The sequence below is a fragment of the Trichomycterus rosablanca genome, chromosome 1, assembly GCF_030014385.1.
Source record: "Trichomycterus rosablanca isolate fTriRos1 chromosome 1, fTriRos1.hap1, whole genome shotgun sequence".
In the NCBI taxonomy this organism is placed as follows: Eukaryota; Metazoa; Chordata; class Actinopteri; order Siluriformes; family Trichomycteridae; genus Trichomycterus; species Trichomycterus rosablanca.
The window spans coordinates 5,439,821-5,460,539 of NC_085988.1; the positions used below are offsets into that span (position 1 = coordinate 5,439,821).

At 39.1% G+C, this 20,719-nt stretch overlaps 1 protein-coding gene across 1 annotated transcript in view; it reads left to right on the top strand.

Moving 5' to 3' along the window:
- The window catches only part of LOC134325597 (NLR family CARD domain-containing protein 3-like), a 37,822-nt gene that overhangs the window by 5,255 nt on the left and 11,848 nt on the right, over window positions 1–20,719 (top strand). The window contains exons 3-7 of the mRNA XM_063007850.1: window positions 2,737–2,790; window positions 3,016–4,821; window positions 7,318–7,491; window positions 8,944–9,117; window positions 14,649–14,822. Of these exons, the coding sequence (XP_062863920.1) occupies window positions 2,737–2,790; window positions 3,016–4,821; window positions 7,318–7,491; window positions 8,944–9,117; window positions 14,649–14,822 (2,382 nt within the window). The remainder of the gene's footprint in view (window positions 1–2,736; window positions 2,791–3,015; window positions 4,822–7,317; window positions 7,492–8,943; window positions 9,118–14,648; window positions 14,823–20,719) is intronic.

A 20,719-nucleotide genomic window follows, 5' to 3' on the forward strand; every position in this document is an offset into this window, starting at 1 on the left:
GAAAAGCTGATGTTGTGATGTGTTTATTGCATATAAGGTAATTGCTTTACTACCTTGGTCTGCTACACTGTGTTCTAGAAAAAGAAAAAAGGATGTAACAAGAGGAACCTTTGTTATGTGCTTGTTGTAACACGGACAGAGATTGATGATGTACTTGAGATGTTGCACATGTTATACCGCTAGATATGCTTTGTTAATAAAGGAAGCAAGTGTTATTGCTTTAACCGTCCATTCTGTAGAGTCGTTATTAACAGTCAGAACAGAATGAAACAATAGCTACAATAGCAACAGCAGTTATAGTGATTGTATTGTGTTCAAAATGATCTGTGGGTGTTTAAACCAAAAATGGCTTGCCTTAATTTGCTGACATTTGACTTATTTGGATGTTTTTTTGGCATTTTTAAGTGGACGTTGGGTATCCCAGGAGCCTTTTCACTACTGGTGTGAGTTTCTCCTGCTAATGCCCAACTCCAGTGTGGGCACCATTTATCCTTTGGCTTAGAAGTGGCATTTTTGTGTTTTGTCTAATATTAAAATTGTAGAAAGGTTTGAAATATTTTAATGTAACAAATTAGAAAAAAATAGAAGAATTTTGGAAGGGGGCAAATAAAATACAGCCCTGTATATGAATTTTGAATTAAGTTTTAGGGGGCTGCAGTTCTGGCATTGAGGTGTTTCGGTGTGTAGTGTTTTTATTGTGCGTTGTCTCTATAGTGTATGTGTGTGCGTAACCAATTTCACATTAAGAAAAAAACCTAGTGTTTTAGATGTGATTATGTTTTTAGATTTTAGAGCTTTGAGAATTTTGGCATTCTAAATGGCATCAGGAACTGCTGCTGTACACAAAAAATATTCGTCTGAAATGGTCTATAGGGGGCAGCACTATCCCACAGCAGAGACTCGGGTTTAATCCTCACCTTCTCATGCTGTGTTCTCTGCATGGATTTCCTTTTACCTTTCTTAACATGCCAGTAGGTGGATTTTGTGTGTGGTGAACTCATGCTTTCTCCAGACTGAAAATCGGTCTGAAATGGTAACTGAAGATGAATTGCAGAGGTGCAGATTTGATTTTTTGATGTTTCCCCTTTTTCTCCCCTTTTAGTGCATTCAATGTTCAATTTGTGCTTCCTCTCTGTCTATGCCCTGACCGAGGAGATCAAAGCTAACCCATATCCCCTCCGAAACATGGGCAGCAGCCGGATGCTTTTTTGCCACCCACACGTTGATGTGTGGTGCCACCTAGCGTTGCATGCGGAGAGACACACCCTAAGGGCACTCTTCCTCATCTCTGTGCAGGCGGCTCTAATCAGCTGGCAGAGGTCGTAATCGCATTCTGACAGAGAGAGACCCACATCCGGTTCTTTGTCCCACCCCCCAACTGAGCAACCGGCCAATCGTTGCTCATACAGCCACTCAGCCTCGAACCGGTAAGGCAGAGCTAGATTCGATACAATGTACTCAGAATCCAGCTCTGGTTGCAGCATGTCTTTTTACCATTGCGCCACCTGAGCGGCAATGCAGATTTGATTTGAATGGTACAGATTAAAAGTACAGCAGTCGTTTCCTCCCTGTTTGCATCTTTTTAATTGTTTTTATTCTTTTTTGTGTATTTTTTTATTGATGGAAAGAAATGTAAGATCTCCTATTAATTAAAGGATGTGAGAAATGAGTGACTTGGTCCTCAGTCAATCGAGCTTTACGTCACCATGTGCTTAGAGTCTGTAATAAATATCTGCTTCAGATTTCTGTGTCCATGTGATCAGCAACATACTTTACTTGATTAGATTAGATTCAACTTTATTGTTATTACAAAAGTACAAGGCAACGAAATGAGCTTTATGATTCTGGAACAGGATCTTCCAGGGTTTCAGCAGAATTATGTTGCATGTTTGTACTAGAGTGTGAAGGAAATAAAGTTTTTCTATAGGTCTGTCTGAACAAGTACATGTGGTGGAACTCTTTTTCTGTCAGAAAGCAAACTCAGACACAAGAGATTCTTTTTAGCTGGATTGAAGTTTAATAAAAGCACAATTGTGTATTCTTACATACAGCATAGAAGCATACCTACAGTAAGTATGTAAGAACAACTAAGTAATTTTACACACACCAAGAGAATCAGCAAGATGCTATGAATCATATTAAAAAATAAGAAGATACATATTGGCACCATAGCGCCATAGAGTCTGCTATGTTCTAAATAATTCTGGTTTTGTGATGTGATAATCTGTCCCTCTTAAGTATCTTTTGTTTTTACATCCTTGTTATGTTTACGTTTGAACATTCTATCTGATTGTTCTGTTCTCTTATGTGACTTCGGTTTTACATTCTACATTCTTTACTTTAAATATGTGAAATACTTCTATATGATTTTATAAGAAGCCCCTTACTCATACTAAATTCTATCATAAACATCTGAATACTGAATGATGTAAATGACCCCCATGTTCCAGCAACTTTTTATTCATGGCAGACCTGTTTATTCATTTAATTTGTATTGTGGTTCTTGGATTACTGAGCAAACAAAAATATTTAAAAATAATTGTAAACCCAAGAGTGTCATGAAATAGACGCTCATTACAGGTGGATGTACACTTTAACTGTATGTACAAATCATCAGTAAATCAGTTTAGATGTTTCATATCAGCACATACAAATGACATTTTTTTGGAATTTGCAAGTTGGAGCATATGTAGGACCTGAGAATAAAACCTGCCTATAATTTTGGTGTGTCCACAGTGTCTTTCAGGGGGCGACAGCTAGAATACAAAAGGGGCTCATCAGAAATATGAGGTAAGATCAAACCCAGCAAAAGAAAATTCACTGTGATGTGATCATAGGATTTGAGTTAGAGTTTGATGCTCTCCTGTGTTCTTCTACACATTAAATTAGATTAGATAGCTTTTGGAAAATTTAACATCATGTTTATTCAAACATGATTTCATTTATTTTTTCCAAATTTAAAAGTATCTGAATGTACAGTATGTCTACATGATTTTTCTCATCATCTTATCACAGGTCTGACTTTATATCAGCTGGAACTGAGGTACAGAAGAAGCTCAAATTAAATCTGATAAAGAAGTTTCAGTGTGTAAATGAAGTGATCACAAAGCAGGAAAACCCAACACTTCTGAATGAGATCTACACCAAGCTCTATATCACAGAGGGAGAAAGTGGAAAAGTCAATAATGAACATGAGGTGAGGCAGATAGAGGCAGCATCCAGGAGAGCAGCAACAGAGGACACGCCCATCAAATGTAACAACATCTTTAAACCTTTATCAGACCAAGATGAACCCATCAGGACTGTCCTGACGAAGGGTGTCGCTGGCATCGGAAAAACTGTCTCTGTACAGAAGTTCATTCTGGATTGGGCTGAAGGGAAAGAGAATCAGGACATCCACCTCATATTTCCACTTCCTTTCAGAGAGCTGAATTTAATGAAGGACCACAAACTGAGTCTGATGGATCTCCTTCATTTCTATTTCCAGGAGATAAAAGAAACTGACATTTCCAGCTTGTACAAAGTTCTGTTTATTTTTGATGGTTTGGATGAGTGTCGTTTACCTCTAGATCTCCAGAACTCAGTGATATTGAGTGATGTAAATAAATCAGCATCAGTTTATGAGCTGCTGATTAACTTGATCAAAGGGAATCTGCTTCCTTCTGCTCTGATCTGGATCACCTCCCGCCCAGCAGCAGCTGATCAGATCCCCTCTGAGTGTATCGATCGAGTGACGGAGGTACGAGGTTTCAATGATCCACAGAAGGAGGAGTACTTCAGGAAGAGGGTCAGTGATCAGAGTCTAGCCAGTAGAATCATTTCACACCTGAAGTCATTAAGAAGCCTCTACATCATGTGTCACATTCCGGTCTTCTGCTGGATTACAGCCACAGTTCTAGAGAGAATGTTTGGTGAAGCAGAGAGTGGAGAGATCCCCAAAACTCTGACTCAAATGTACACCCACTTCCTCATCATTCAGACCAATGTCATCAGAAAAAAGTACATGAAGAATCAGGAGGAAGAAGGAGAAATTATCCTCAAACTGGGAAAACTGGCTTTTGAGCAGCTGATGAAAGGAAACCTGATCTTCTATGAGGAAGACCTGATGGAGTGTATAATTGATGTACGAGAAGCCTCAGTGTACTCAGGTGTGTGTACACAGATCTTCAGAGAGGAGTTTGGACCTCACCAGAGTAAAGTGTACTGCTTTGTTCATCTGAGCATTCAGGAACATCTCGCAGCTTTATATGTGCACCTGAGCTTCATGAACAAAAAGAAAAATGTTCTTCAACAGAGTCTGTTTTCAAAACTGAGGATCCTAAAAATAAATACAGAAAAAAGAACACACATCTCAGATTTACACATGAGTGCAGTAGATCAGGCATTACAGAGTAAGAATGGACATCTGGATCTTTTTCTTCGCTTTCTTCTGGGTCTCTCATCAAAGTCCAATCAGAATCTCCTACAAGCCTTAGTGCCACAAACAGGAAGTGACTCTCACAACAAACACGTAACTGGTCAGTACATTAAGCTGAAGATCAGTGAGAATCACTCAACAGAGAAATCCATCAATCTGTTCCACTGTCTGAATGAACTGGAGGACCATTCACTAGTTCAGGAGATCCAACAATACCTGAAATCTGGAAAACTAAAACAAAACAAACTCTCCGATTCTCAGTGGTCAGCTCTTGTCTTTATGTTACTGACATCATCAGAGGAGCTGGATATGTTTAACCTGAGTGATTATACCAACAAATACAGCTCATCAGAGGAGGTTCTTCTGAAACTGATGCCAGTGGTTGCAGCATCCAGAGGAGTTCGGTGAGTAATGATGAATATTCCTGTTACACTGGAATTCTGATGTTATAGTAATTGTTCTGCCCTCGATAAAAGTTTTTATCTAACTTTTATCGACAGACAACTCCCTCCAAAAATGCAGTTATGTTTTTGAATGTCGTTTATTAAGTTTTTTCGCTTCCCTACTGTACACTGTGTGCATCAGAACAGTAAAACTACAAAATACAGTAAAACTAAAAAACTAAAACAAATAAAACACTTTATACAGTACAGGCACACAGCTGTAGTCAAGTGTTACATCTAGTACAATATGAAATTTAATCAAACGTAAAATAACGCTAATAATAGTAATGGTAAACACCGTATTTAGTTACTTTTGTAACTGAAACACTAACATGCTTGCTAAACATTTGCAAACAACTGAATATACTTACAGATGAGAATTAACTTCTACTTAGTATTTTATTTATTTTTCACTCATGAATTATTTTGATGCTAAAATGTAAAAGTGACATGGCTTCTTAGCAAAGGTCAAAGTTTGTTGCCATGACTATGATATAAACAGTTGCCGCTTATAGACGCAGGTGTCCCATTAAATTATAAGTGCGTCTCTGTAACTATCGAACCATCACAGTATTTATATATTTTATTTTTATTATAATGAATTGACAGCAGAAACTTTCATTTGATATTTGGATTCATTATAACACATTTTATAATAATGGATTTTATTCCTAATGGGACACACACTTATAAATTTAATAGCATTTGGAAGAACACAAACTGCAAAAAATGTGGAGTACGATTTACTTAAAAAAACGTACAAGCTGCTAGTAAATTTAACAGACCATATATTCAAGTAAAAGTTACTCACAATTCTATCTGGATTTTACTAGAAATTCTTCAGTAAAAGTTACTTTGCTACACACTGCTTCAAGTATATTTAATAGCTGTATCTCAGTAGATTTTACCTAAACATTGCAGCATTAAAAGCATGTATTATTTATATGCTATATTATTTATATTATGTATTATTAAAATGTTATATATTATTAAAATGCTATTATAAAATGCCAAATAATTTTACATTATTCAATTCAACATCAATGATTACCATATACAAAAGCCACTATAACAGACAGACAACACTTTTTGTCAAACGTTTTTATTTGTTTTGCTCAGTTAATGGAAATGCATTTTCACTTTTAGTTTAGTTTAGTGGACAAAATGTCTTTCAAACAGCATGTTTTCTAAAGTCTCGCTCGCTACACAAAAGTAAAAACTGTAAATAGAAAACAAACTATAAAAGTGTCAGTGTAAGGACAAAATAAATATCAATCTTTCAAACATTATTCTGAAAACTTGCAGTAAAAAATAACAATAGATAGTAAAAGTGCAAGAGAAACCCTTGCTCCAGGTGTAGTTATCCTCCTGAACTCATCAGAGACAGAAAATAACATAAGTTAGTAATTATGAAGTTTATGTAGACCTCAGAATGTTATGTTACATATTATGATAAAATTTTATTTTCTCGAGGTTTGCTCACAGGTCTCTAATAATGCACATTTGTATTGTAAATGTAAATGTATTTGAAAGACCCGGGACTACAGCCTCATAAAGATTTATTTTTAAGTAGCAAAAATAGGCTTTTATAATCATGAGACAAAAGAACTTTTTTAGAACCAATGTCTTAAGTCCACGTACATTAAACAGAACAAGTTATCACGATTAATACATTACATGAATTCTGCCATATTAACAGATGCTAATTTGGAGTCAATGGTGTAGAAAGTTAAACGACTTTTTTAAATTTTATAATATTAACTGGCATGGTAATATAATTTCTTAAAAAATGACAACTTGCCATAAAACAGTCCTCTTCTGGCCAAAGTATGTCCTCAACAACCGAAAAACTTTGTGGTGAGAAGACTTGAGAAGATTAAAAAATCAGCAGCTCGTTTTGCACTCCGTGTGTGAAACGTCCGAACTTGCCAGGCAATGCGCATGCGTAATATTTACTAGAAGTTTTCAGTTTTGCTTTGCTTCAATCCAAGAAATAAAAAACATAGTTAATTTTACTTGGTATTTAGAATAAAATGTACAAATATATTTGATGACAAATAGTTACAAAGAAACAAACTGAATTATGTGTGAAATTCTTAAGTAGCAAGACTGTACTAGAATATTCTTGTATAAGGTACTTTAAAAAAGTCAAAAAAATCATTTTTTTTGCAGTGCATAAGCTAAGGTAAGCAGTGGTTATGATTTTTTTAATTGTGTTTTGGATTTTGGCCGCTGTGCCGTGATTTATCGTGCTTCTATTTTGCAATGAAAACAAAACATATCAGTTGAAGCTTTTAACTGGAACCTTCTTGTTACAAAAACTCTGACTCTAGCCTAAAGACTCGTGACATATTTTGTGACTTGTGAACATCTCTATTTGATCCACCAGATTTAGTTAATAGACAAACAGATGATTTGCACTACTGCTTTTGAATCAATATTATGGTTTTTTTTTAGGCTTGATTGGTTTGAACTAAAAGATAAAAGTTATGAAGCTCTGACATCAGTGCTCAGCTCAGAATCCTCCAGTCTGAGAGAACTTCATCTGTCTGGAAATAAACTAGGAGATTCAGGAGTGAAGCGTCTCTCTACTGGACTGGAGAATCCTCACTGTAAACTGGAGATACTGAGGTAAGATCATCTCTCTGAGAATCACATGAGCTGCTCCTCACTAACTCATCTTCTCTAATAGTGAGACTGAAACAGAGGATTTAGCTTTGAATGGTCTTTATTAAATAAAGAGAGGAAATGATCTATGAAACTAAACCTTAAAGACTCAGCCTTACCTGCATGCTGCTTTTGCACCAAACCATTATTAAATTCACCTGTTTAAAATCACATCGTTATTTTTTTTCCACCTCATTACTAGCCCTAAATTGCCCCAGTCCCAACTACTACATACTGTCCCAACTTTTTCTGAATTGGGGTTGAAGATAAGTTTTGTCCCATGGTATTCCACTTTTTATCCACTTCTTTAATAAAAGTGCTTGAGCATGTTTTTTCATCACTGAGAGAAACCTCACAAAAGTAACTAGATTAGCTTGACCCCCTTAGAACATGTGCTGTAACTCACTTTTTTTTCTCCTGAGCTTCACCATATGAAATCTACTAGTTGACAATTAAAATGCCTGAAAAGGAGAGCTTGTCTGACTGTGCTACACAGATTATATCACACAGATGCAATTAAGAAAGCTGAAACTGATCATTACACCACTGGTAATAAACTGTTGCGACCTGCTAAAAGCTTTCCACTTACTTCTTCACCAAAACACTTTTGTACATTTCTGGTGTTTTTTTATGAAAATGTTTAAAACATTTACATGCAGCTTCATTGATCTTCAGTTCCTGCAAATCAGCAAATGTATCTGCTTTCAGACTTCTAGTGGAGAGTTCAGTTAAATCGCTTATTAAGATCTCCCAACTCCTCTTGTTAAAGTTTATCTCTCCTTATTATGTCCTCTGTTCACAATGACTCTCAAATCTTCTCTCAGCTCTGGCATCATTCCCCTAGACTTGAAAATTACAGCAATCATTGGATGCCTGGACTTGACAATAAAGATCTCAGCAATCTGCTCCTTTCTAAGATCTTTTACCTAGACAAGCTTCTTGAGCAAGTTGTTGCTGCTCAGCTTAAAAACATCTAGTGTCCAATGGTTTGTTGAAAGAGTTCCAGTCTGGGTTTAAGAAAAATTACAGAACTGAAACATGTGCTTGTCAGAGTTGTTAATGACCTGATAATTGCAGCTGACAGACTGGGGTTATTAAACATTCTTGTTCTGTTAGACCTGACTGCTGCATCTTAAAAAAGTTTTTTTTTTTTTTTTATACTAAAACTCTCCTGGTTTTAGTCTTATCTCTCAAACATAAAACAAGTAGTCCTGATAGATAAATTCATCTTTCCATTCTTTCTCAGTTCCTGACCCACTCTTATTTATTATGTACATGCTTTCATTTCAATTGTAGCTCATGAGCTTCTACAATAAATGATTCATCCACACTGATTGTAGACTGTAGTGACTCTGTAGATGATGAAGTTCGTCTAGAACTGAGAGAATGAAAAGTGGATCATTGTTCTCTTTGCAGGTTGAATTATTGTGATGTATCAGATAAAGGTTGTTCTGCTCTGGCTTCAGCTCTGAGGTCAAACCCCTCACACCTGAGAGAACTTGATCTGTCTGATAATAAACTAGGAGATTCAGGAGTGAAGCGTCTCTCTGCTGGACTGGAGAATCCTCACTGTAAACTGGAGATACTGAGGTAAGATCATCTCTCTGAGAATCACACATGAGCTGCTCCTCACTAACTCATCTTCTCTAATAGTGAGACTGAAACAGAGGATTTAGGTTTGAATGGAAGTTGTGTCTTAAATAAAGAAAAGTAATCTTTAAAAATAAAAGTTATGAATTACTTCTGATTCAGGTTTTTACTGCTACTACACCAGATCAGAATAATAATAACTGACTAATAGTCAAGTCAAGTCAACTTTATTTATATAGCGCTTTTTTCAATAGACATTGTCTCAAAGCAACTTTACAAAATCCAGGACCAACAGACCAAAACCCCTGTTGAGCAAGCCGAGGGCGACTGTGGCAAAGAAAAACTCCCTGAAAATTACAGGAAGAAACCTTGAGAGGAACCAGACTCAGCAGGGCCCGTCCTTCTTGGGTGGCCTGGAGCAGCCTGGGGTGCCGTCTGGCTTTGTTAGGGGTGCCGTCAAAAATAGTCTGACGTTATTAAAATAAATTGAATTAATAAATATTATGAAATAAATTTAAAATACAAAAAAAGTCAACTTATCATGAAAATATATACCATTAGCCGCCTCAAACATCAAAATTTGTCTCACACGCCCGGTTCCCCATGCTACAAAGTCAACGCGCGTTGCGTGCGTTGCCTATAGTGATGAGTCGTTCGCGAACGATCCGATTCTATTAAATGGCTCTTTAAAATGAACAAAAGGAACCGAGTCGCGCCCCTGGGGGCCGTTATAATATATATTTATATTTGGTATTGGTATTGGTATATTTGTAATTCAACCATTCTGCTTCCATCAGTAGAGGAAATTAATCAGTCATATTATAAGCTGTTTATTGTCGAAATTCAAATCACTTTCAGTATCGCGGAGAGAGCAAGCGACACACACACCGTCACACTCAAACTCAAAAGAAGCTTTATTGGCATGACAAATAAGGACATTCGTGTTGCCAAAGCTCAATTACAGAGAAATATCACAAATAACAATAAGAAAGAACAAATATATACAGAACAGTTACATGTGTAAAAATATAAAATAGAATAAAATATTAATACAGTGCAAAATAATAACAATAAAAATTATAATATTTACATTAATGAGGTAGTAATAACAATCAGTGTTTGTGTGTGTGTGTGTATGGGACATGGTCACCCACTGTCCCTCACCTGGAGAGAGAGCTCATTACCTCATTAATGTAAATATTATAATTTTAATTATTATTTTACACTGTTTTTATTAATATTTTATTCTATTTTATATTTTTGCACAAGTAACTGTGTTGTATATATTTGTTCTTTTTTATTGGTATTTTTATTATTTCTCTGTAACTGAGCTTTGGCAATATGAATGTCATGCCAATAAAGCTTCTTTTGAGTTCGAGTATGAGGGCCATAACCGAGCTACAAAGAAACCATGCAGACAATGAGCAGTGCTAGTTGTATAATGACAAATAATTGAGAAATAAGCTATAAACTTGTTTAATGATGTTAAATCTGATTGGTTCATGGCGTGTATGTTTTAAAGCAGAAACAAACACAGGCTCACCTCTTAACAAGAGAGGATTTTTCTGAAGCTTAATGCAATGCAACCACAGTACGTCTCATCCATGTAGTGTTTTTGTGTGTTAGAGGTACGAGGGATGCAGAGTGTAAGTTTTTTAATACATTTTAGACTGGGGTGACTCAAGATTTTGAAAACTTTTAAAGGGTGCCGTGACTGAAAAAAGGTTGAGAAACACTGGCCTGGAGGATACTTTAAATAATTACACGATTTACACAAAGCATACAAACACAGAATTAAATTATCTAAAAAGTTATAACTGGTAATAGATAGATAAATAAATAATAATAGAGTTATTATTCGGTCTAGTCTTCAATAAAGTCTGTAGTGAGTTCTTGTCATTCTTGGTGCAATTACTCCAGACCCGTCACATCCGGCAGGAGCAGCATCGTTATCACGGCAGTCTCGACTTTAATCCTTAACCTCGGCGGGTAAACAGGTTCCCATCAGAATGCCCTTGGACAGGTCTAGCCCAGGTCTCAGTCTCGACTTTAATCCTTAACCCCGGCGGGTAAACAGGTTTCCATCAGAATGCCTTTGGAGTAAAACAACAAATAATGTAGTTAATAATGTACAATGCTGGTTGAGTAAAACAGTTTTACAGAGAGTTTTAGACTCCGGCAGCCCTAAATATTACAGCATAACTAAAAAGGAGAGCAAGCAAGGTAACAAGGTCATGAAGGCTTTCACAGGACATCAGCGCCCATCTCCCCACCATCATCAAACCTGAGTGATCGGACAAGAGAGGCAGGATGACAGCAACCCAACATCCCTGATCACCACAAGTTTCTATAACCAAGAACCCCCAAGCTCTGCGCCTTTGTCTATACTAATCAAAAGCCTGAGAAAATAAATATGTTTTCAGTCTAGACTTAAACATTGAGACTGTGTCCGAATCCCGAACAGAGGCAGGAAGATTATTCCAGAGTTGTGGAGCTTTGTAAGAAAACGCTCTTCCACCAGCTGTGGTCTTTTTAATTTTAGGAACTATAAGTAACCCTGCATCTTGTGAGCGAAGTGGACGTGCTGGATTGTAGTGATTAATAAGTTCACTCAGATACTGTGGAGCCAGACCATGTAGCGCTATCCAGCAAAACAAGAGCCAGGAGACTTCCGGGTCTTCAGGAGTAGAGTCGTTTATTAACACATACAGGCGTATGGGTACAGCTTCCAACTGTTAGAAATTCAGCGAAACAAGAGCCAGGAGACGTCTGGGTCTTCAGAAGTAGAGTCATTTATTAACACATACAGGCGTATGGGCACAGCTTGCAAGACCGGCAGAAAATCTAACTACATATATTTTGGGAAGACTTTATATACACTAGAAATGAGGGGAGGATTATAAAGAAAGAGGAGGAGGTCAGGGGGGCAGGAATGACAATGCAGAGGGGGACTGCAAAAGGTGACCAAAAGGTTGGGCTAGTGTAATAAAAGGGTGTTGGTTTTATTATGGGTAACACAGGAGCAAAGAAGGGCGATCGGGGAGGAGAGTACTGCAGGGTGTTGGTTTTATTATGGGCAATACAGGAGATAACAAAAGGGCTTCGGACTTAATAACACAATTAGGGTAGACAGGATTGGGTGTGTGTAGGAGACAGGGAGTGGGGTGATACAGGATGGGGGATCAAACAGGAGGGTTCATTTATTATTATATTATTTTAGGGGGTTTGTAGGAGACAGGAAAGGGAGTAGGTGAGGGGTGTATTATTTTCTCATAATAGGTTAGTAAAATTATTTTGTAATTAATGCAGAATTTAACTGGCAGCCAGTGTAGAGACGATAGAACAGGAGTAATATGATCAAATATTTTAGTTCTAGTTAGCACTCGAGCTGTTGCATTTTGAACTAACTGGAGTTTGTTTATGGATCTACCAGAGCATCCAGTTAGAAGAGCATTACAATAATCTAACCGAGAAGTTATAAACGCATGGATCAGTAATACATTTTATAAATATTAATAAACAAATAAAACTTTACATCAAACTAACGTGGCTGTGCCATCTTGTAGAGGATAAACATAAAATCATCTGGGAAATGTAGTCAGTAATAAATTGTAATTGCTGAAAACTGTAACGCAAGACAGACAAACCACAACACGAGCGGAACTAAAATATATAACAACTTTATTATGATAACAGATTACACAATCTGATATCAAAATCACAGCGGACATAACCAGGGAAATAGACAAAGCCAAAAACCAAGATACATGCAAGGGTCAGAACCAAATAACAATAGAACACAGGCAACCAAAACCAAAGGGCGAATCCAAAAGACAAAACGGAAATACACACAATAATCAAAACCAGAGATCAAACCGAAATGTAATACAGTGGGGCCAAAAAGTATTTAGTCAGCCACTGATTGTGCAAGTTCTCCTACTTAGAAAGATGAGAGAGGTCTGTAATTTTCATCATAGATACACTTCAACTATGAGAGACAAAATGAGAAAAAAAATCCAGGAAATCACTTTGTAGGATTTTTAAAGAATTTATTTGTAAATTATGGTGGAAAATAAGTGTTTGGTCAATAACAAAAGCTTAACTCAATACTTTGTAACATAACCTTTGTTGGCAATGACAGAGGTCAAACGTTTCCTGTAAGTCTTCACCAGGTTTGCACACACTGTAGCTGGTATTTTGGCCCATTCCTCCATGCAGATCTCCTCTAGAGCAGTGATGTTTTGGGGCTGTCTCTGGGCAACACGGACTTTCAACTCCCTCCACAAATTTTCTATGGGGTTGAGGTCTGGAGACTGGCTAGGCCACTCCAGGACCTTGAAATGCTTTTTACGGAGCCACTCCTTCGTTGCCCGAGTGGTGTGTTTGGGATCATTGTCATGCTGGAAGACCCAGCCACGTTCCATCTTCAATGCTCTCACTGATGGAAGGAGGTTTTGGCTTAAAATCTCACGATACATGGCCCCGTTCATTCTTCCCTTAACACGGATCAGTCGTCCTGTCCCCTTTGCAGAAAAACAGCCCCAAAGCATGATGTCTCCACCCCCATGCTTCACAGTAGGTATGGTGCAACTCAGCATTCTTCTTCCTCCAAACACGACGAGTTGAGTTTTTACCAAAAAGTTCCATTTTGGTTTCATCTGACCACATGATATTCTCCCAATCCTCTTCTGGATCATCCATATGCTCTCTGGCAAACTTCAGACGGGCCTGGACATGTTCTGGCTTAAGCAGGGGGACACGCCTGGCACTGCAGGATTTGAGTCCCTCTCTGCGTAGTGTGTTACTGATGGTAGCCTTTGTTACTTTGGTCTCAGCTCTCTGCAGGTCATTCATCAGGTCCCTCTGTGTAGTTCTGGGATTTTTGCTCACCGTTCTCATGATCATTTTGGCCCCATGGGATGAGATCTTGCGTGGGGCCCCAGATCAAGGGAGATTATCAATGGTCTTGTATGTCTTCCATTTTCTTACAATTGCTCCCACAGTTGATTTATTCACACCAACCTGCTTGCCTATTGTAGATTCACTCTTCCCAGCCTGGTGCAGGTCTACAGTTTTCTTCCTGGTGTCCTTCGACAGCTCTTTGGTCTTGGCCATGGTTGACTGTTTGAGACTGTGGACAGGTGTCTTTTATACAGATAATGAGGTCAAACAGGTGCCATTAATACAGGTAACGAGTGGAGGACAAAAGAGCTTCTTAAAGAAGAAGTTACAGGTCTGTGAGAGCCAGAAATCTTGCTTGTTTGTGGGTGACCAAACACTTATTTTCCACCATAATTTACAAATAAATTCTTTAAAAATCCTACAATGTGATTTCCTGATTTTTTTTTTTCTCATTTTGTCTCTCATAGTTGAAGTGTATCTATGATGAAAATTACAGACCTCTCTCATCTTTCTAAGTAGGAGAACTTGCACAATCAGTGGCTGATGAAATACTTTTTGGCCCCACTGTATATTCTGAGTTTGCAGTTAGTTTATTCCAATAGTTGATCTGATCATTGTTCTCTCTGCAGGTTGGATTGTTGTGGTGTATCAGATGAAGGTTGTTCTGCTCTGGCTTCAGCTCTGAGATCAAACCCCTCACACCTGAGAGAACTCGATCTGTCTGATAATAAACTAGGAGATTCAGGAGTGAAGCGTCTCTCTGCTGTACTGGAGAATCCTCACTGTAAACTGGAGATACTGAGGTAAGATCATCTCTCTGAGAATCACACATGAGCTGCTCCTCACTAACTCATCTTCTCTAAAAGTGAGACTGAAACAGAGGATTTAGGTTTGAATGGAAGTTGTGTCTTTACTAAATAAAGAGAGGAAATGATCTATAAAAATAAACCTGTAACAATACTGAGTCCTTCAGTCTAAGAGGAGGAATTACTTCTGATTCATGTTTTACTGCTCTTACAACAGATCAGAACCTCTCTAATAATAAACCAGATAACTAATTAATAAAACTGACACGGGGAGAACATGCAAACTCCACACAGAAAGGACCCGGACCGCTCCACCTGGGGATCGAACCCAGGACCTTCTTGCTGTAAGGGGACAGTGCTACCCACTTAGCCAACGTGCCGCCCCTTATAAGTTAGTAAAAGTATTTTGTATTTAATGCAGAGTTTAATTGTCAGCCAGTGTAGAGATGATAGAACAGGACTAACATGATCATTTACACTTTCTGCATTTAGCAGATGCTCTTATCCAGAGCTTCCATAGTAAACATTTAATTACTTTAGTTTAAGTAAACAACAGTTCAAGAACACAAAACTGAAAAAAACCCTGTTAGAACCAAAGTGTGTTTTATTTTTTAAGAAATGGAAAAGAGCATTAAGTAAGCAAGTACAATTCAGCTTAAGTGCTCAGTAAAGAGGTGATGAAGGTATTTAATTGTTTTTTTTAAAGACAGCGAGAGACTCAGCTGTTCGGACAGACAGGAAGTTCGTTCCACCACTTTGGTGCAAGTACAGAGAAGAGCCTTGATGCTTGTCTTCCTCTAGTCCTGGGTGGAGGATCAAGTCGAGTGAGACCAGAGGCTCGGAGATTGCGTGGTACAGAGCAGGGTTTGATTAGACTGCGAAGGTAGCTTGGGGCTGGTCCATTTTTTGCTTTGTAGGCGAGCATCAGTGTTTTAAACTGAATGCGTGCAGCTACAGGAAGCCAGTGAAGAGAACGCAGCAGTGGGGTAGTGTCGCGAACGATCCAGCTCTAAGAGCCGGCTCTTTAAAGTGAACGACGGGATCCGGCTCCTGATTGGGAGCCGATTCGTTTTTTTTCCGGGTTTTTTTTTTCTATCAAAGCCGCACGTGATTGGTCAAGATAAATGGTGGCGTTTGTGTGTGTGTGTGTGTGAGAGTGAGAGAGAGAGAGAGAGAAAGAGAGAGAGATTTTTTTTTAGATTTTAAAAACCTACACTTTATTCAATCACTCAACAGACAACATTTAAAATTCCATCTATCACTGACGAGAAAATTAAAATGATTATATCAAATGATATGCCTACACAGAAATAAACACATTTACATATGATCTCAGCTCCAAGGGCTGGTAAAAATTAACTCTCCTTCCTCCACAGTACATAGTGCATCTTTATCACACCACTCCATCTCAAAACTTTCAATATTGTTCATGGTCTTGTAAAACCCAAATTCAAAAACTATTCTTGACTTTACAAGAGCCATGAACATTGGAAGCACCTCATGACCAGATCTGCCCTCCATTCTGTTCCTCCGGGAGTTATAAATTGCTAGCTTTGCCTGGCCGACAATAAAATTTAGCAGTTGCCATTTATAACGATCTTTTCTACTATAACCAGCTCCAAAAATAAAAGCATACAATTAAAAAACACAGTGGACAATGTAGTGGAAAGTGAGCCAAGTCTCGGACATCCTAAAAAACAGTGAAAAATCGTTTCTCTTTCCCCACAAAATGCACATTATAAAATGGATAGTTCCGGTCCTAAAATCTGATTGGCTGAGCCGAGTTCGAAGCCGTTGTAAAATCCCCAATAAACGCACACCTAGGACCACCTCACATCATTCCATATTAATACGCCACTGAATAGACAAAGTTAATGTTATTTTCGCCCTCATGTTGCCTAGCAACACTATTACGGAACTACATTGCGTCGCGGAAGAATGCTTTATTGTAAGTTTATACACAATAAATGCATTTATGAATTAAACATTGTTGTATTTATTATATTTTATGTTGACCGCCGTTTTATAAAAGCAATAAGCCACTCGAGACCGTGCGTTACTGTTATGATTTTAGCACGGGGAAAGAAGTTTTAGGCACTCCGCTTCGCGTCGTGCCAAAAACGTCATCCCCGTGCTAAAATCACAGTAACGCACGGCCTCTCGTGGCTTATTGCTTTATTTATCACTGACGTCTGGATTTATAACCGACACAAAAGCATTAACTGCAATCACCCCATGCAAAATTCTCCACTGGAGGTACCCAGATCTTTTGGAAAGTGGTGGCTTATACATTACCCTCCAGACAGGCCGTCTGTCCATCCCCACACAAAGCTTGTTTCTCCACACGGTGTCAGAGTCAGAGAGGTTTTATTGTCATTTCAGCTACATACAAGTACATACTGAAACGAAACAGCGTTCCTCTAGGATCACGGTGTAACACGGTACAAAAAGTGCAAGACAATACAAAACAGTGCAAATACAACAATAATACAAAAAATCCTATAATAAATAACTACAAAAGATATTCCTAATTATCCCTAATCTAAACAAGTAATTAGAACACAGGACTAAAGACAAGTGTTAGTACATGATGGTGAATAGATGGTACAATGGTTCATGAGGTAGTGACATGTTGTACATTAGCAGCGTAAAATTGGCAATGCAGATAAGGTGCCTAAAAAGTAAATAAGGTGCAAAATACAAGTAAGGTGCAGAAATTATTGTGCAGTTCCAGGAGGTGTGCAAAAAATGCAAGTAACAGTCAAAAATGCAAGTAACATAGTCAATACAGATCAGTGTGTGGCAGCAGAAAATTTCCGCAGGAAATTGTTACAGTACTGAGTTTAGGAGTCTGATTGCTTGAGGGATAAAACTGTTACACAGTCTGGTTGTGTTAGTCCGGATGCTGCGGTATCGTCTCCCAGACGGGAGCAAAGTAAAAAGTCCATGTGATGGATGGGTTGGATCGTCCACAATGCTTAGAGCTTTGCGGATGCAGCGGGTGTTAAAAATGTCCGTGAGAGATGGAAGAGCGACCCCGATGATCTTTTCAGCTGTCCTCACTACTCGCTGGAGAGTCTTGCGGTCCGACGGAGTACAATTTCCGAACCAGACAGTAATGCAGCCTCTCAGGATGCTCTCGACTGTTCCTCTGTAGAACGTGGTGAGAATGGGGGGTGGCAGATGAGCTTTCCTCAGTCTTCTCAAAAAGTAGAGACGCTGCTGGGCTTTCTTGGTGATGGAACTGGTGTTGAGGGTCCAGGTGAGATTCTCTTCCAGATGAACACCGAGAAATTTGGTGCTCTTGACAATCTCAAAAGATGAGCCGTCGATGTGCAGTGGGGAGTGGTCCCTTAGTGTCTTTCTAAAGTCAATGACCATCTCTTTGGTTTTATCCACATTCAGAGACAGGTTGTTGTCAGGCCTTCCATCCAAAACAGACTTATTAAAAAACTTAACAAAACACTTGTATAAACCCTGACCTGACACAGAGTAGAGCTCCAAGTCCTGTAAACTGTCCCGGTCTAGCATTGGACCCGACACATTTCCAAGAAGTGGAGTAAGTCCAATCCTTGGGAAGGGATCTTTTTCATTATGTATTTTTCCACTCCAATATTCCTTCAAGAGCTCCCAATCATCATTTGATAGTCTCTCTTGCCACCTGGTGATAATATTACTGATGTGACGAATGGACCTCTGTTTCAGCAAAGAGGCCACAGCCTGGACATCACTCAGACCAGGTCCTGCCACATTCACCAGGGTGCGTAAGTTCACTGCCTTGGAGGCACAAAGCATTTGCGTGATGCCCGGTACACCACTCCTCGCCATATCCAGTCGTGCACCTTTAATCAAAGGTTCTTCTAACAACCAGTGAAATGAGGTGATTGATTCCAGTCTTTGAGTGCTAAAATGTCCCCATACTCTGAACAGTCCACAGTAGAAAGAAGATAATCCAGTCAGACATAGCTCCTTACAGTTTGTTAAAAACAAGGCAGCATCCAGACCAAGACCGTCAACTCTTTGTAGGATGGCGCTGGTCACCTTCCTCCATGCCAAGTCTGCTGCACCCGTCAGGAATTTCTGCACAAACTGCAGACGGAAAGTTGCCATTCTGCTTGCCAGGTGTACCAGGCCTTGCCCCCCTTCCTCTTCTGGCAGGAAAAGGACAGCCCGAGGGACCCAGTGTAGTCAATCCCAAAAAAAGTCTACCAGTATGGCTTGCAATCGTGGCAGCAGTCCAACAGAGGGATCCACACAGGACAACTTATGCCAGATGGTTGAAGCAACCAAATTGTTGATCACCAACACTCTTCCCCTGAAGGACAACTGGCTATGAATCCACTTCCATCGGGCCAAGCGACCCACCATTTTTTCTACCACACCCTCCCAGTTTTTCTGCACTGCTGCCTCATCTCCAAGAAAGATACCCAGGTATTTAATTCCCCCTGTCTTCCATGTCATTCCAGCTGGTAAAACCGGCAGCCCACTTGCCCACTGCCCCAGAGCTTCGCTTTTTCCCCAATTAACTTTTGCGGCCGATATGATGCCAAAATTCTGAATAGTGGAAACTAAATTTTCAACATCTACCTGCCCACTCACCATTAACATTATGTCGTCTGCATAGGCTGATACTTTTAGATGGAAATGATCATACTGACCTATACCTACCCCATTAGTGATTAGCAGTGGCTCAATGGCAAGAGAGTACAACATACCAGACATAGCACAACCCTGCTGTATGCCCAAAAAAACCCGGAAAGGAGCACTCAAACCACCGTTTATTTTCAGCACACTCTCAATGTCTTGATACATTACCTTTATCATGCTGGTAAAACTCTGTCCAAAGCCAAATGCATCAAGAGTATGCCACAAGTACTGATGCTCAACTCTGTCAAACGCTTTTTCCTGGTCAATTGAAAGAAGACCAAAATCAAGCCCTAGAGACTCAGAAACCTCTAAAAACATCCCTCACTAAGCAAATGTTGTCTTGAATGGATCTACCAGGAACACAGTAGGTCTGATCTAAATGAATGACCTGCCCCATCACCTTTCTCAACCTGTTTGCCAGGGTCTTGGAGAATATTTTTAGGTCTGTGCACAGGAGACTTACTGGTCTCCAGTTCTTAATCTTCTGTAGATCGCCTTTCTTTGGCAACAGGGTAATAACCGCCCTCCTGCAGCTCAGTGGCAAAATACCATCAGTCAAACTCTCATTCAGAACAGCCAACAATTCTGCACCCAGCTCTGACCAAAAGGTTTTATAAAACTCTACTGACAGGCCATCAATACCTGGGGCAGTGCCACCCTTCATGCCCTGAAGAGCAGCATAAAGTTCCTGCTCACCCAGTGCCTCTTCCAGTTCTGCACTGGCGTACTCAGTGATCTTTGGTAACCCGGCATAGAACCCAGCAGCTAGGTCTTCGTCGTTCACCTGTTCACTTCTGTACAATTCACTATAGAATCGTACAGCCCGTTTTCTGATCTTAGTGGGCTCTGTGAGCTCTTGACCTTCTTCAGAGCGCAGAGAATGAACAAAACGACTCTGACCATTTTTCTTTTGAAGGTTAAAGAAAAACTTGGATGGAGCATCCATTTGCGTTAAGCTCTGAAAACGCGATCGGACCAGTGCCCCCTGTGCCCTGATGCCCAAAAGATCACTCAGCGCAGATGTTTTAGATCTAAGAACTCCTACTTGACTCTGATCTCCGGTTGAGTCTATCAGTCTTTGTAACTCTATTATCTCAGCTTCCAATTTTTTCATGGACTGAGTAACGTACCGTGAGACACTGAAAGTGTACTGTTGACAGAGTTGTTTTATCTTAACTTTTCTATAGTCCCACCATCCCCTCAAATTACTGAAATGGTGTTTCTGTGCTTTAAAACCATTCCAAAAG